Genomic DNA, 14762 nt, shown 5'->3' with positions numbered 1-14762 from the left:
TTGGCATGGGGGGGGACCACACGGCTCCTCTCCACAGAGACTTCATGCTCTGTCATAGTGCTAATTACTGCAGGCTAAAAGGAGAGCAACCGAGGGCTGGGGGAGGGAGAGAGGAAAAGGGAGAAACACCACCCCATCTCCAATGAGGTGCTTAAGCCAAAACCCATTCATCTCCCACAGGCCCATGTTTAAAGGTCACAGAGAGGTTAATGATGAGCGGAGGAATTTCGAGATGTAAATAGCTCGCTGCAGAGCCTGGGTCTGCTTTGGCCCAGCTGTAGGTGTGTTTGTAAAACTTCGCCCCATTGCAAAGGCAGTCAGGCCTGCTTTCCCCACCCCTCCCCTCCAGGCCTTCAGCACTGAGGCTGGGCCCCGGACTGAAAGGGAGCTGGGTGGGAAGGAGGACACTTACCCAGTGGCTTGTACTCGTCGCGAGGAGACAGCCGAGAATAGGGGGGTGGTGGTGATTCTGGAAGACAGGAGACACAACACGTCACGGCTGGGGCAGGGGAGGTCACACCTGGGGGTTCGACCTGCTTTTGATTATTGGTGTCCTCAAATAATAAGCCCAGCCCCCAGGAAACTCTCTTCTCCCACCACCTCTCTTACCCAACAGGTAAGGCTGCGGGCTCAGGGTACAGACCCAGACTCAAGCCCTCATCTGCCCCCTTTGGCTGTGTGACCTCAGGCAAGTTACTTCCCCTCTCTGAGCCTGTCTCCTCAGCTCTAAACAGGGATAATAATCATAAAGACCTGCCAGGTTCGCCAGGAGGGCAAACGGAGAGAATATATGTAAAACAGCTCTCGGTACTCTGGAAAAGTACCTGTACAAACACTAACTGTTGTCCTTGTAACAAATGAAACATGGGAGCAAGGAAAGGCAGAGCTAGGGCTGCCTGATAAAACGCAGGCTGCTCTGTTAAATTTGAAGTTTGGATATGCGTGGCATAATTTTTAGTATACGTATATCCCTCGCACTATTTGGCAACTACGTATACTAAAAAATTATGTGCTGTGTTTATCGGAAATTCAAATTCAACTAGGCATTCTGTCCTTTTATTGGCTAAATTTGGCAACTCTAATCAGAACTGAGTGTGAGAGGTACAGAAGCTCCTTTCCAACTAAGCTGCATTACAACTGACATTCTTCAGGGGCAGGAAGGAGGGCAAGACAGGCTAGAACCCAGGAAGGCAACCCCGCTTCCGAGATGGGAGACCTTAAGCCGGTCACTTCCCGCTAGCTCTCAGCCTCAGTCTCCCCCTTTGTAGGGCCGGGGCAGACCGCAAGCTCTCCATGACCTCCCAGCTCAGACCCTCTGTGATTCCTTATTGTCTGCCGTGTTCTTCTTCTGGTTTCCTTTCATTTGCCTAAAATACTCCTCCTTAAAAACATATATTTTGCCTTCAGAAGAATTCCTTAGCCTCTTGCTTTAGGGGAAGTAACAATTTGCTAAACTAAGTAACAATTTGCATGAATGAAATGACCCTTCATTTTCCCTAAATGAAACTAAACACCATCAAATCGCAGACTAAAACAAACTCTCAGTGGTAGTAAAGCGCTAATAACTATTATTAGGCAGGTATCAGTAATGACACAGGGGTAATAAGTGTTTTTCACAATTATAATAAGGCACAACTAGTTGTAGGAGCTTTTGTTTTGCTCTGTACAGCCAATGCAGCTTCCCTTCTCCCCCACCCAGCTTTCCCAGCCTGAAATTACTTCAACAAAGTCAAGGCTCTGAGGTCTAGAAACAGGGAATCTTTTGTGGACAGGAGTTTGGGAGAAGGAAAAGTGAATCATGGAATAGGCACTGGGAGAGAAGCAAACATTTGCTCAATGCCTACCCTGTGTCTTTCTCCATGCCGGGCACTTTCAACTCCATTTATTGCAAATCATCGTATTCTTTTGGAACCTAGGTACAGCGTGGTTCGTCACGCTTCTGGGCACCTATTCTTATTTTGTCCTTTCTCAAAAATAAACAAGATGGCCATTATTATTCCCATTTTACAGATGAGAAGACTGACTTGCCCAGTGTCCCCCAGCCAATCATGGTGGGACTGGAATCTGGGCCCAGGCCTGACTCTGCTCTACATCCCAAGGACACACGCAACGAGAGGCACCCTGTATTACACCCCTTCACCCCAGTCCACCACATGCACAGGAAGTGCTCAGTCAACGTGTGTGGACAAAGACAATGGTGACCAGGATAATGGAGAGGTGGGGGCTTCTGCGGACAAAGGTGTGGAGAGCGAGGACCTAGAAGTTGAAAGGGGTGACCCAAAGGAGACCCCCAACAAGGGAACTCTTCGCCTTCAGTAGGAGCCGCTTGGCCCACTGGTCCTCGAGGCCTTGGAGGGGCTAGAGACCAGACTTGAGTGAGGACCAGCCTCTCAGGACAAGAGGCAAAATGCTAGTAGGGCTACCGCTCCCAGGGAAAGAGAACTGGGGCGGGCGCTCCCACCGCACCGTGACCACTGAAGCCTGGCAGGGGGAGGTGACTCCCCCAGGGCCACACAGCAAACTGGTTGTACAGCCGGAGCCACAGCCAGAAGCCAGGTCTCCTGACCCCCAGCCTCATGCCCTGTCCACTCCCCACTCACTTACCGGAAGGCCTGTAATTCCTGTGTTAGGGTTCCTTTTGCAAAAAGCTGATTGGCTGAGGCTCAGGCCACACATGGTGGGGTGCTCTGGACAACTGCCCTCCCAGATCTGTCCCCCAAAAGTGAAACTTGGCAGCAATGGGCAGTGGTGGCTGGAGTCAAGCCACTGTCATCAACCCCAGCATTTCCCCCAGGAGCTGTTTATCTGGGAACCAAAATGTGGAGGGGAAGAAGGGCTATCGAAGTCCCTTCTTGAAAGAGACCCCGGAGACTCCCACCACCCACGGCCATTCCCGGCCTGGGTGTGTCCTAATGTGAATGAAGCAGAAAGCAAATCTATAAATTTGAAATGTCCCTCACGCCAGCTCGTGAGGAACTGCAAAGCTTTTAGAAGGGACTTGACCAGCCCCCATTTGCTCCAGCAAAATTGTTCGCAAGGAACTGTTGAACAACTTTAGAGGCTGGAAACTGAATGCAAATTCCATCCTGGGCAAGTTAAAAAGTATGAAGGCCTATGGGCTCCACCCCAAGACACAAGGATTTATAATGTCACAAGCTCACCCGGCTCAACTACTCCTTTTAACTGGTTGGGGCACCTGAGGTCCAGCCAGGTAAAGGACCCGTCCAAGGCCACATAGGAAGGCAGGAGATGTAGTTTTACTTCTGTGAAACAAAGCGGGAGGCCAGGTGGGGACCAATACCGAGTTACCTGTTTTCAAATAACTGAATTCTCATTCACATACCCTAAGGTTCACTCTTTTAAAGTGTATAATTCAGTGGTTTTTAGTATATTGAGAGTTGAGACCAACACCACCATGTAATTACTGGACAGTTTCCTGTCCCGTTAGCAGTCAGTCCTATTCCCTCAACCCCCAAACCCTAGGCAACCACAGATCTACTTTCGGTCCCTATGGATCTGCATAAGCTGGACATTTCACACAAACAGGTTCCCATCGTACGTGGCCCTTCTTTGCCTCGGCCTGGTGCTGTCAAGGCTCGCCGGTACCGCAGCGTCTACGGAACGTTTTTATGGCTGAATGGTATTCCGCTGTCTGGATATACGACATCTCATTAGCCGTTCCTCAGCTAATGGACGTTTGGACTTTTTCCATTTTTTGACTATTAGGAGTAATCATAATGCTGGTATGGACAGTCCTGGGCGACCTTGAACTGGCACCCCCACTTCACTCCCACACTTCCAGGGCCCCACGGATCTGGGCCAGGGGAGCCCCAGGTCATTAGCTCAGGTGGGAGACAGAAGTTCATTAGAGTAAGTGTAGGCTGCCTCTGTCCTCTCTCCAGTCCCCTCTTAGGAGCTTAGCACTTACAGAAGTCGTATCGATTTCTCAGTAATAACTTAGATGCTCTAAACTCGAAGGGGAGAGCTCCTAGAACCCTGCGGGCCCCTCTCAAAGAAATGGACATGAGAGAGAGAGACATCAGACACTCCAGCCTCAGGCATCAACTTCAGGAATCTCCTCCAACTTCCTTCAGAAGTAAGAGCAGTCAGCCAGGGGCCGAGTGTTACCAGAAGGTTAGTGCTCAGCTCAGCTCAGCCCAGACAGGCCTCTGGTGAGCCCCCAGGGGGTACTTAGCCTTTTGAGATCTAGATCCTAATTCTAAAGCCAGAAGAGTTCCCAGCCTCTCCCAGTGCCTGGTAACATTTCGGTTTGGGACAATGCCTTCCACCCCCATCTCCGCAGCCCAGCATCTCCCTTAGGAAAGGATCCACGTGCCCCCCTGGGCCTCCCAGTCGCCACCCTCCCAGGGGTGGCTGTGAGTGGGGGAGGGGGCCTCCCAAGCACCCTTCCCCTCCACCCCCAGAACCTGAAGGCTCAACCTCTAGCCCCGTATGGGAGCCTCAGAAAAGGAGCTCCTGGCGCTTTAAGGCCGGCTGAACCTAATTGCCCCGATTCCCCGGCAGCCAGATAAACAGCACAGCCGGCTGGCGCCAGCAAGAGGCAAACTGCACATTATCACCCCTTCCTCACCTCCAAGGAGGAGCTCTGAGGAGCAGGCCGGGCAGGCCGAGGGGCCGCCAGAGGGGCGGGGCAGGGGCTTGGAAGCCCAACTTGAAATTGATCTCATTTCAAAGGGATAATGCCAGGCCAAATAAAAGGAAAACTTTTTAGCCCATTCTAATTCCTATAGTCCTGGCCTGGGAACCCTGTGTTTTCCTAGGCGGCCTCCTCCAGTCGTTTAGAAGTTCGCTCTCGCTCTGTCTCTTTCCCTGGCGCAATTTGGATAATAGTAATTTACTGAATATAATTACAGAAAAAAAAAGTGGTGGAGCAAAGAGCAGGAGATTTATTCCAAAGTTAATGGATACTTTCAGGAGAAAGGAGCTGTATAAACACAGGTTGGAACTGTGATTAAAGTATTTCTCCACATTTCCGTCCACATAGGCACCAAGCTCAGCGAACTGGCTTTTCCCGGGACAGAAAGACACACCAGGGGGAAGGGGAGCTCGGGCCTGACTCCCATTGGGGTGGAGGTGCGGGACAGAGCCGGGCACAGAGGGAGGACCCCCCCCCCCAACTTTCTGAGACAAGCATGGGGGAGAGGGCAGGGCAGGGGAGGCAGGCCTGGGTCACCTGGAATCTGCCCATCAGATCCCAGGGATTCAGTCTACCGCCTCACTTTACACGTGGAAAAAGAGGCCCAAACGGGAAAACTGGCCCCAATGTCCCCAAGCAAGCTGATGGACGGGAGCAGGGTTTGCTCTGAGCAGCAGGGGTCAGCACTGCCCAGAAAGGGGCCTCCTGGCCACCTGGGCTCCCTGTGGGGGTGAGGTGGGCACTGGGGTGACTGGTGGCTGCCCGTCAGTTGGCCTGCTGGGTATTCCGGTACACCCTCCAGTTATGTGCCTGCTCTCCTTGAGTGTGTCTGTCCATCTGTCTGCCTGCCTGCCCGCGCCACTGCCCCAGCCCTTTTCCCCCAGAGCCCTGGAAGGAGCAGTCTCCTTATCAGGATGCGCACGGCTGAGCTCCAGCTATGCACCCGCCCAGCTCTAGGAGCCAGGCTGGCGGCCAGGCAGCAGGGGTGGGGTGGGCAGCAGAGGGCTCCCCGGTTCTCAGTCCCAGCGGCCCAAGCCGTCAGGCAGGGGATGAAGCAAGAAGGTCAACCTGGCGCCTACTGAAAACTCTTTCCAGACCATCAGTCCTCCCAACTGCCCCCAGGGTGGCCTGAATGGGGAGGGCGGTAGGGAGAGCGCTGGCAAAGAGGCAGGGAACAGACACACAGCCCCTGCAACAGTGCCTCCTTTTGGGAGGAGGAAGGAAGTCAAGTACCAATGCTCAGTCTAGAATTAGATGTGGAGAATGTTCCTAGAGCCATCCACTAACCAGTAGGGAGACTGTGAGGGGAGAGTGGTTACTCATCCAAGATCAAGCTTACTAGAGACCCTGGGCCCAGAGCCGTGGGAAAGAACTGCTCCTCCGCACCTTGCCCCTCAACCTGTACCCACCCGAGTCTGCCAGACTCAAACCACCACCTAAATGGACTTCTAATCTGGGGAGGGAGGGTGTGCATCCCTTCTGGCTCACACACCTGAGCCTGCCTGGCACCTGAACTCTCAGCTCACCCTCTCCTCCTCCTCCTCCTCCATGCCCACCTCCCCAACCGATCCTCCAAGGCTGTCTCGGGTAGAACTACGGAGCTCCTGAAGGGGATCCTGTGACCTACACAGCCCACAGCCCTCCAACAGTTCAGACCCAATGACCTGGCCCTTCTTCCCCCATCTCTGCCCCATCTCCCCCGGGGAAGATTGTGTTTCTTAAGGGCATGGATCCTCCTCCTATTTCCACTCTCCCTGCTACAGCATCCAGCACCATGCCTGGCACAGAGTAAGTGCTCAACGAACATTTCTGGGCAGACGGACCTGGTAAGAGAGAAAGTAGCTGCCAGGGCTGCTAAAAGCACACGGTAGGCCCCACCAATTATCACCCACGCAACAAAAACGACTGGGGACAGGGCAACCACGAACAGGGCCCCCCTCCCCAGAGTTAGGGAGGAGACAGAGTGGCAGAGAGGTGGAAGCCACTTCCAGGAGAAGCTGTCTGGAAGAGGAACACGGGGCACAGAAAGCCTACCATGGGCCACAGGTCAGGTTCTGCCAAAAGCCCTTGAATCAGGCCTGGAGTCACCATGTGGGGACCAGGGCAGCCAGATCAATGCTGCTTCTCCCCACCTCCACCCCATCAATGCTCTCTCTTCAGGAACCACCAAGCCACCTGCCTTTCCCCTCCAGCCACTACCAGACATGTGAACAAGACATCTGGGACAAATCCTGGGCCCACCGTCCACTTCCACACTGGGAGTCCGGAGATCCGTGATCTGACCCTCTATGTGCCCCCAGGCTGGACGCTGCCTCTCCAGAAGGGACAGAGACTGGAGGAGCTCAGAGCCCTCCCAGGCCCACCAGCCTTTAATCTTCCGGCAGTCCCACCCCCACAGGGCCCCCAATGCCACCTAAGATGCATACACCCCTAAGATGCTATGGGCTGAAATGTGTGAGCCCTGCAGTGCAGAGATCAGAGCAGGGGAACTGCAAGCTTCTGGCCTGCCAGAAGTCTCTACCTGTCCCACCTCTGCTCCAGAACCCAGGGCCTCCTCAGGTAAGCAGGGCTGGGGTTGGGGTGTGTGCGGGAAATCCCAGGAAGAGAACAAAGAAGGGAGGCAGTTCTCAGAGGTAAATAAAATATCTGGCTTCCTCGCCTCCTCCACCTCTGGACACCTCTCCCAGGACCCTCAACTCTAGAAAAACTGGACACAGAACTGACAATGATGAGGATGGTGGGGGCCCTGATATTTGACACCCAAGGGATGCTGGGAGCAATCAGGGCAAGAAGGTGGTCTCCACTTGGAGAGAGCTTTGCTCCAAACTATACAAAGGAACCAGTGTGACAATTTATGAACACTTTTGACTCTAGACATGAACTGTCTACGCCCCATTTCACAACTTGTATCTACCTTGATATAGGCAAGTATAGTATACGGAGAAGCGTGTGTACACAAATGCTACAGGCCTGGGCACAGACTGGGGGTAAAATAGGGGGAGAGGAGGCTGGACAGCCCCTGGTGTTCGGCTTCCCCTAGGCCTGCCCTCCTCTTGCACTGGCTATGAAGCTGCAGCCTACGTTAGGTCCCTGACGCTAGAGGAAACTCCAATGCATACCCTTTCTCAAGTTTGCCATAGTCTTCCGAAGAAGGTGCCATTTGACACGTGTGCCCGGATACCCACTTCCCGGGATGTCCTGCCAGGGTGAGGCGCCTCCACCGGGGACTCCCACGCTCCAGGGGCACCCGCGGGTGCAGCCGCAGCTCCGCCCGCCCGCGCTGTCGCGGACCGAAAGGCCTCGGAAAGGGGCGGGGAGGGGAACCCCCAGCCCCCGCCGGCGCGCGCGCTCACCTGGCCCGCAGAGCCGGCTGAAGTGGTAGGGGTTGCAGCACACGGTGGGACCGTCGGCGGCGGCGGCGAAGCTGTGGCAGCCGCACAGGGGCTTCAGCTCCACGGCGTGCTGCAGGTCGGGCCAGCGGAAGAGGCGGCCGAGCAGCAGCTGCGGCGGCGCGGGCTGGCCGCCCAGGCGGAGATCGGCGCGCGGCACCAGCACGCAGCCGCCCGGCACGCCGCCGCGGGACTCCACCGCCTCCAGCAGCGTGTCCAGCGAGCGCTCCTTGAGCCGCTTCAGCAGCGAGTACGTGACCGTCTTGAGTTCCTGCTCCAACAGCAGCAGCCGCGAGCGGGCTTCGCGACTCCGCCCGCCGCCCGCCGCCTCCAGGGCCGCCCCGGCCAGGGGGTCGCCGGCGTCCCGCGGCGCACCCGCCGCGTCCCGCTCCGAGAAGAGACAGCAAGTCACCGTCTCGCAGTCACTTTCGGGCAGCCAGCCCGGGCCTCCCGGCTCCGTCACGTCCAGCGGGGAGCCCCCAGCGCCGGCCCCCGGCTCCGACATGGGCCTCGGGGGGCCCCCTGCGCGCCGGCGCCTCCCCGCGCCCTGGGCGCCTCGCTGTCCCACCGCGTCCCGGGGCCGCCGCGGGGCTACCGGGCGGACTTCGGAGCGGCCGCAGCCTCCGCCTTCTCGTGCCCGTGGGGCCGGCTCAGCTCGGCTGCCCAAGCTCCCATCCTCGTCGTCGCCGCCGCCGCCGCCGCCGCCTTCCTCCCGGTCGGGGACCACACGACTTCGCCAAAGTCGCCGCACCAGCCCCGAGCGTTTGGACCTGAACATACGATATCCTTTGGCGCCGGGGGTGGGAGGGAGGCGGTCTCCGGTTACCGGGGGTCCGTTCCCTCAGCGAGGCGCCGGCTGCGCGGGCCGCAGCCCCACATGAAGCTCCGCCGCCGGGCGCCGTGCAGATCGCGCACAGCCTGTCGTCGAAGGGGCGCCGCAGGGCTGCAACATGAGGGAGCTCGCCGGGCCGGGACGGCGGGGAACGCGCGCGCGCCGAGCCACAGTCCGCGCGGGGCCAGCGGCTACATGGACCCCGGCGGCCGGGCTACTCAGCAACTCCAGCCCCAGCGCTGGAGGGGGATTGCAGGCGGCGCCCCACCAGAAAGACCCCGCATGGGCCGGCGAGCCTTCAAAAGTTGCGCGGCTGGTCCATGAGCACAAAGCGCTCGCGCCGAACCCCCCAGATGTGTCGGGGCAGCCCTGCCTTTAAAACCCAAGCGCTTAACTACATGGGCTTTTCCTGCAGGATCCGAAAGGCAGGCTTGTTGATACCCTCAGCTTCCTTCTTACTCCCTGCAAAAAGAAAGGGAAAAAAAAAAGGAAAGAAAGAAAAGGAAACCCCAAACAAAACCAAAATCCTGGAATTGCATGCACGAAAAGCCAACTCCGTCTCAGGTCCCAGGCGCTAGATGCACTTGGAGCAAGTTTCTCCTGAACGCGGGTGTCAACACATGAGTGGAAACTGTAAAAATCCCAAAGAGCTGTTGGGAATCCTTAATTAAAAATGCAATCCACCGAGGCAGAGGTCGCAGCCCGCCCCACGCTGCGCTCGGACGCCCGGGGCGCCGCGGCTGCAGAGGTCGTCCCCCTCCCCCCTCCACAAAAAGTGCCTCCCGGTGGCCCCGCGGTCCCTGCGAGGTCTGGCGAGGCAGCGCCCGGCGGCTCTTTCTCTCGGCTCGGCTCCCTCGCTCGCTCCCCCGCTCGGCTCTCTCTCTTTTTTGTTCTCCTCAAACGCACACTGAGGGCCCCCGGAGGAGCGCCGCGGAGTCATTGGCTGCCTCCCATCATATGCCAGTCTAGACACTTTGGCGGCTCCGCGGCGCTGATTGTTGCGCAAACAAGGTTTCAAGTTTCTTAACTCTTAAAGGAGAACACGTCCCATTGCAGGGCCCGAGGCTCCAAGGGGCCGGCTCCCGGGGCGGGCCTAGCCCGGGCTCCCGCCCCACGCTCGCCCAGGCACCCCCGCCCCGAGCCTGACAGCGCCCTCGGCCGGCTTTCTGGCCCGCGTTGCGCCGCGGGCACGGATACAAGCGAGCACACGCACACGCCCGCGAGCGCACACACACACACGCAAGTTACACAAATCACGGGCGAGCCACGCGAGGACTCTGTGGACCCAAAGACTTGGATGCAAACGGGGCGCTTTGCCTCTCCCTGACTTGTGCACAAACTTGCAAACGCACATTGCTCTTTAGAGTTGGTCCAAACCCCCATCCCAGGGAAGGCTAATAAAAATGGGTGTGCGTGTGTGCCTTCCCGGCTTGAGTCCCTTGGGGGCGGGGGAAGCTGATTTGTTGGGGTAGCGGGATCTTCCGTGATGGCACAAGGTCTCCGCACCCCCTGCCGCAGTCAGGGGTCTCTCTGCTGGGCCAAAGGGGGGACGTGGGACGCTTGGCGCAAGGGGGCTCCAGGCTTGCCCGAGGTAGGGAGTTGCGGGTAGGGTAGAGGCGGGGAGTGTCTCCTCTCCGGCTCTTCACGGTCGCCACGGCCCTCCCTCGGAGCTAGGCGGACCGCCAGCCGTCCCGGGCCCCCTCGAGGCCGGGCGCTTCCTCCTCCTCTTTCCCCAATTGATTCTCTGCATCACCGAGAGACATGTGGGTAGGGGTCGTGCTTTCCCCCGCGACGTTTCCCCAAGGAAATAGGGGTGGGTTGGGGGCAGGGTCCCGCCCCACCCGGCCTCGGGCTGCCTGGGGGGGCGCGACGGTAGCCGCGGGCAGCCCGGCGCGGGAAGGGTTAAGGCCGCTCCTGCCCCTGGAGCCGGCGCGGCGGGGTACCTCCTCGGGCGCGCTCGCTCGTCCGAGGGTGGCAAAAGTTCAAGCTTGTAAAGTCGGGATTGGTCCCGCGCGGAGGGAAAAAAGGCCTGGTCCCCCCCTCCCCCCCAGGGCGCGGCGCCGATTGGTCCGGCCGTGGGGCGGGCACCGCCCTCTCCCCGGCGCGCGGCGGCCCCGCCCCCGGCGCGACGCCCCGCCCCTTTCCGGGCAGGAGCTCGGCCCCGCACTGAATGAAAGAAATTCCGCTACTCTCATTGGCCCGGGGCTGGGCGCCATTCCCCCGCGGAGGCCGCGGGGGCGCCAGTGCGCGGGTCTCCCCCGGGGGTGCCCACGTGTGGGGCTGGCCCTTTGAGTGTGTGGCCCTGCGAGTACCCCTCAGGGCCCCGAGTCTGCGTGAGCGCTGGGGGAAGGGCTGTATATTCAGGAAGGACTCAGAACCTTTTGCTGAGCTTTTACCTGGAGCCAGGTACTGTTCGCGCTGCGCTCTCCGGGAGAGGTGGTTGTTCTTTCCAAAGGAACACCGGGCGGAGGAGCTTCCTCACCCCATCCCCTGCTGCTTTGGCCAAATCAAAATAGCTGTCAGCTTCTTGTTTGAAGAATGGGAATGACGATGCTTGCCCTGCGTTCTTCACAGGACCGTGAAGATCCTAGGGGAGAGCGCACTGGAAGCGCACAAATCCAAGTAAACAGCAAGGTGAATTTTCTCAAGTGAATACAACACTGTGTAACCAGCACCCAGAAGCCTCTTTCGTGGTCCTTTTCGGTCATTTTTCGTCCCTGGGGGGAGAATACACAGAAAATGCAATGTATTTTCTTTTATCAGGGTAGTTGCTGGTTTGGCTGTGGATTGCAGTAACAACAGTTCGTGCTTAAGGACTCCTTACTACGGGCGAAGCACTGTTTCAGTCACTGAATTCCCGCAACAACCCTGATAGGTATTATTACTATTTCCATTTTACACATGAGGAAACTGAGGCGCAGGAACTTGCCATTTAATTTGCCACTGACATGAAGATAGTGTTGAGCGTGCTAAAATGCCAAAACCACACGGGCATACACCAGTATGTATGCTCACCCTCAACAGCTAGAAAGTGTTGTGGGTCTGTGTTGCCCGAGCACACCCTTCCAGGGCAGTGACTTTCAAAATGTGGTCCATTGGACCTGCTGAATCAAAGTATGAAGGGGTGAAGGCCCAAAGGCCACTTTATACTTTGGGGGTGGATATGGTTGTTACCACTACTTTACAGATAAAGACACTGAGGCACAGAGGCTTTAACTTGCACAAACTTTTAGGTAGTTGCAGAGGGGGATTTGAACCCAACTAATTTGGGGGGGGGGGGTTGCAGGTATGTGGGAAGGAAAGGTAATGGGACAGCAGACTGGAGATGGGCTACCTTCCTAGGGAGGGCTACCTTCTTCTCTGGGCATTAACTCAAAGTTTGGCATCTGCTCCTGCTCATGCAGAGGTGTGACACTAGGGGTGGGGTGCCATCAGGCTCCTGCTGGATGCCATGTGAGGAGTCCTGAAACCAGAGTCTGGTAGGCCTGAGTTCAGTACTGACCTTCCTAAACCTCCCTCGGCTTTATGAGCCTCTGGGTCCTCGTCTGTAAAGTGGGAATAGGAATCCTGTTTGAGGCTGTTACCAAAATTTAGTGACATGAGGACTTAGAGTCATCCCTCATTACAGGAAGATGCCTCTTAGTGGAGACAGTATCAGGAAGGGAAGGGCAGTGACAGTTCCACTGTCCTTGGATTCCCAGGGCCCATCCAGCCTAGCACCGGCCGGTGCTGCGACCACTAGAGGGTGTGTGAGGGCCCAGCAGGGCAGGGCCTATGAGCGAGGGCCTAAGGGCACCCTCCTGGACCACTCTCTGGAAAACAAGCTCCAATTCCCTGGGGATGTAGGAGAGGTGGAAAGTGGGGTCCCAGCTGCTGCTTCTCAGGTCTCTGCAGCCACATTTCTCATACAGTAACCCACAAAGAACAAATCCTAACCCCAAGATTCAAATCTGACCCCTCCCCATTATTCCAGTATTTTCCCAAATCACCCTGTGCTTTCTCTTTACAGTGCTTCTCACAATTCATAACCACACAATCCCATGTCCATTCTCCTCTGCTTCTGGAACGTAAGCCCCACATGGGGAGAGATGGTGACGCTATGAGGCACTGGCCACGCACAGCAGCACTGAGGGAGTGGAGTCAGACACAGGCCATTTGAGACCACCCTGTGCCATCAAAGAAGGTCATTCACACAAGACGGCGCCTGCCCCATTCCTTCTCTCCAGTCCCTAACCCAACATCTGTCACGTAGTAGGCACTCCATCAGAATCTGTGAGGTGGCTGAATTCAGATCTCTCACTTCGCCAACTTCCTGCTCATCATCATCCTGTACCAAACATTTATATGCACTATCTCATCAAATCCCCGCCCCCCAAAAACTGACACAGTGAGAAAGTTATCATTCTTACTTAGACCTGTTTTGTAGAGAAGGAAACAGAGAGCTTAAGTAATTTGTCTCTGGTCACACAGCCCACAGGTGGCAGAGTCGGGACTTGAACCCAGGGCTGCCTGAAGTGAATGTTCCTCTTCTGAACACCTGGTCCTGGAAAAGAACAACATGGTCCTTTGCGCTTGGGAAGTTTCCATGTTAGCTGGGAAGACACAGGGCATGAAACAGCAGAAATCATACAAGGAAGCACTTACTTCTTGGTGGTAGGAAGAAGCAAGCTCTAGGGGTGACTGCTTAGAGTGCTAGGGATCCTGCAGTAAACAAAACACAAAATTCCTAAGCTCAAGGAGTCTAGTGCGAGGACAGACCATAAACAAAACAATCAGGTATATGGTGTTTTGGAAGGTAAAGTTGCCAAGGTTAAAAACAAGGCAGAAAAGAGAAGAGAGGAATGTCAGGAGAGGGTAGGTGTGGTTCAGAGAAAGTGGTCAGGAAACGCTTCCCTGGGAAGGTGACTTTTGAACAAAGCCCTGATGGTGGCGGGGGAACCACTATGACACTACTGGCGAGAGAATGTTCCAGGCACAGAAAACAGCAAGTAGAAGGTTCCGGAGGAAGGAATGTGCCTGGCGTGTTCCAGACCATCAGAGAGGTAATAAGAGGTGAGAAATGCTGGGGAACAAATCTAAAGATCCCACAGGCCGTTGTGGGGTCTTTGGTCCTCTGAGCAAAGGGAGCACCCCCGGAGGTTCTGAGAAGGGGAGGGACATGTTCTGCCTTATTTTAGCTGGCTCCCTCTAGTGGCCATGTGGAGACTAGACTGCAGGGAACAGAGCTGGGAGCAGACACCTGGTGGGAGGTTGTCGCAGTGGTCCGGGAGAGACCACGCTGGCTTGGGGACAGACGGTTGGATCCTGGACACATTTGAAGATAGAACCAGCATGATTTGGTGTTACAGATCTGAGTGTGAAAGAACATCTCTACAGTGAACACGTTATTGACACTTATTTGCTTAATTTTTAAAATCAGTTCACTCTTACTCGGCCTTGTCATAAGGAATAATATCCATGGAGTCACAAATGTGCTAGGTATATTTATCGCTTTAAAGTAAATACATAAAATATGTTTGCGCATCCCCTAAAATTAGCCCCGGGACCACATGGATACTTGCAATGCTGGGGACACTGCTTTAACCGACTGCTAATCTCACCCACTTTCAGGCTTTTTTGCTTGTTTATTTGCTTGCATTTTTACTACTTTCTTGCAGAAAGGATGATTTTTTTCTCCTGTCTATAATTAGGTCCTGTCTATAATTAGGGGACCCATTACCATAGCTCCGATGCATTGAATGCTGGTTTTACTCTGGTCACTCCAGGCAACCTCTGCTCGAGCAGTACAGGGTGGTGGCTCTTCACCATTACTTTGTTAAGCCCAGCAGACCTGGGTTCAAATCCTGTTCAGCCACGTCTGAGCTGTGCGGCCTTGGGCAGCTTC

General features: G+C 56.0%; 1 protein-coding gene across 2 annotated transcripts in view; it reads right to left on the bottom strand.

Annotated features, from left to right (window-relative positions):
• Positions 1 to 9992, bottom strand: part of SMAD6 (SMAD family member 6) — a 74822-nt gene extending 64830 nt beyond the window's left edge. The window contains exons 1-2 of one of the 2 annotated variants that reach the window (XM_057303666.1): positions 8011 to 9992; positions 413 to 469 (exon numbers count right to left, since the gene is read on the bottom strand). In XM_057303666.1, the coding sequence (XP_057159649.1) occupies positions 413 to 469; positions 8011 to 8824 (871 nt within the window). In that variant the 5' untranslated portion in view covers positions 8825 to 9992. The remainder of the gene's footprint in view (positions 1 to 412; positions 470 to 8010) is intronic. The other variant, XM_026478366.4, reaches the window with a different exon arrangement.
• Between the last annotated feature and the right edge of the window lie 4770 nt (positions 9993 to 14762).

The sequence above is a fragment of the Ursus arctos genome, unplaced genomic scaffold (genome assembly GCF_023065955.2).
Source record: "Ursus arctos isolate Adak ecotype North America unplaced genomic scaffold, UrsArc2.0 scaffold_28, whole genome shotgun sequence".
Classification (NCBI taxonomy): domain Eukaryota; kingdom Metazoa; phylum Chordata; class Mammalia; order Carnivora; family Ursidae; genus Ursus; species Ursus arctos.
This window is presented reverse-complemented; position numbering and strand designations above follow the sequence as displayed.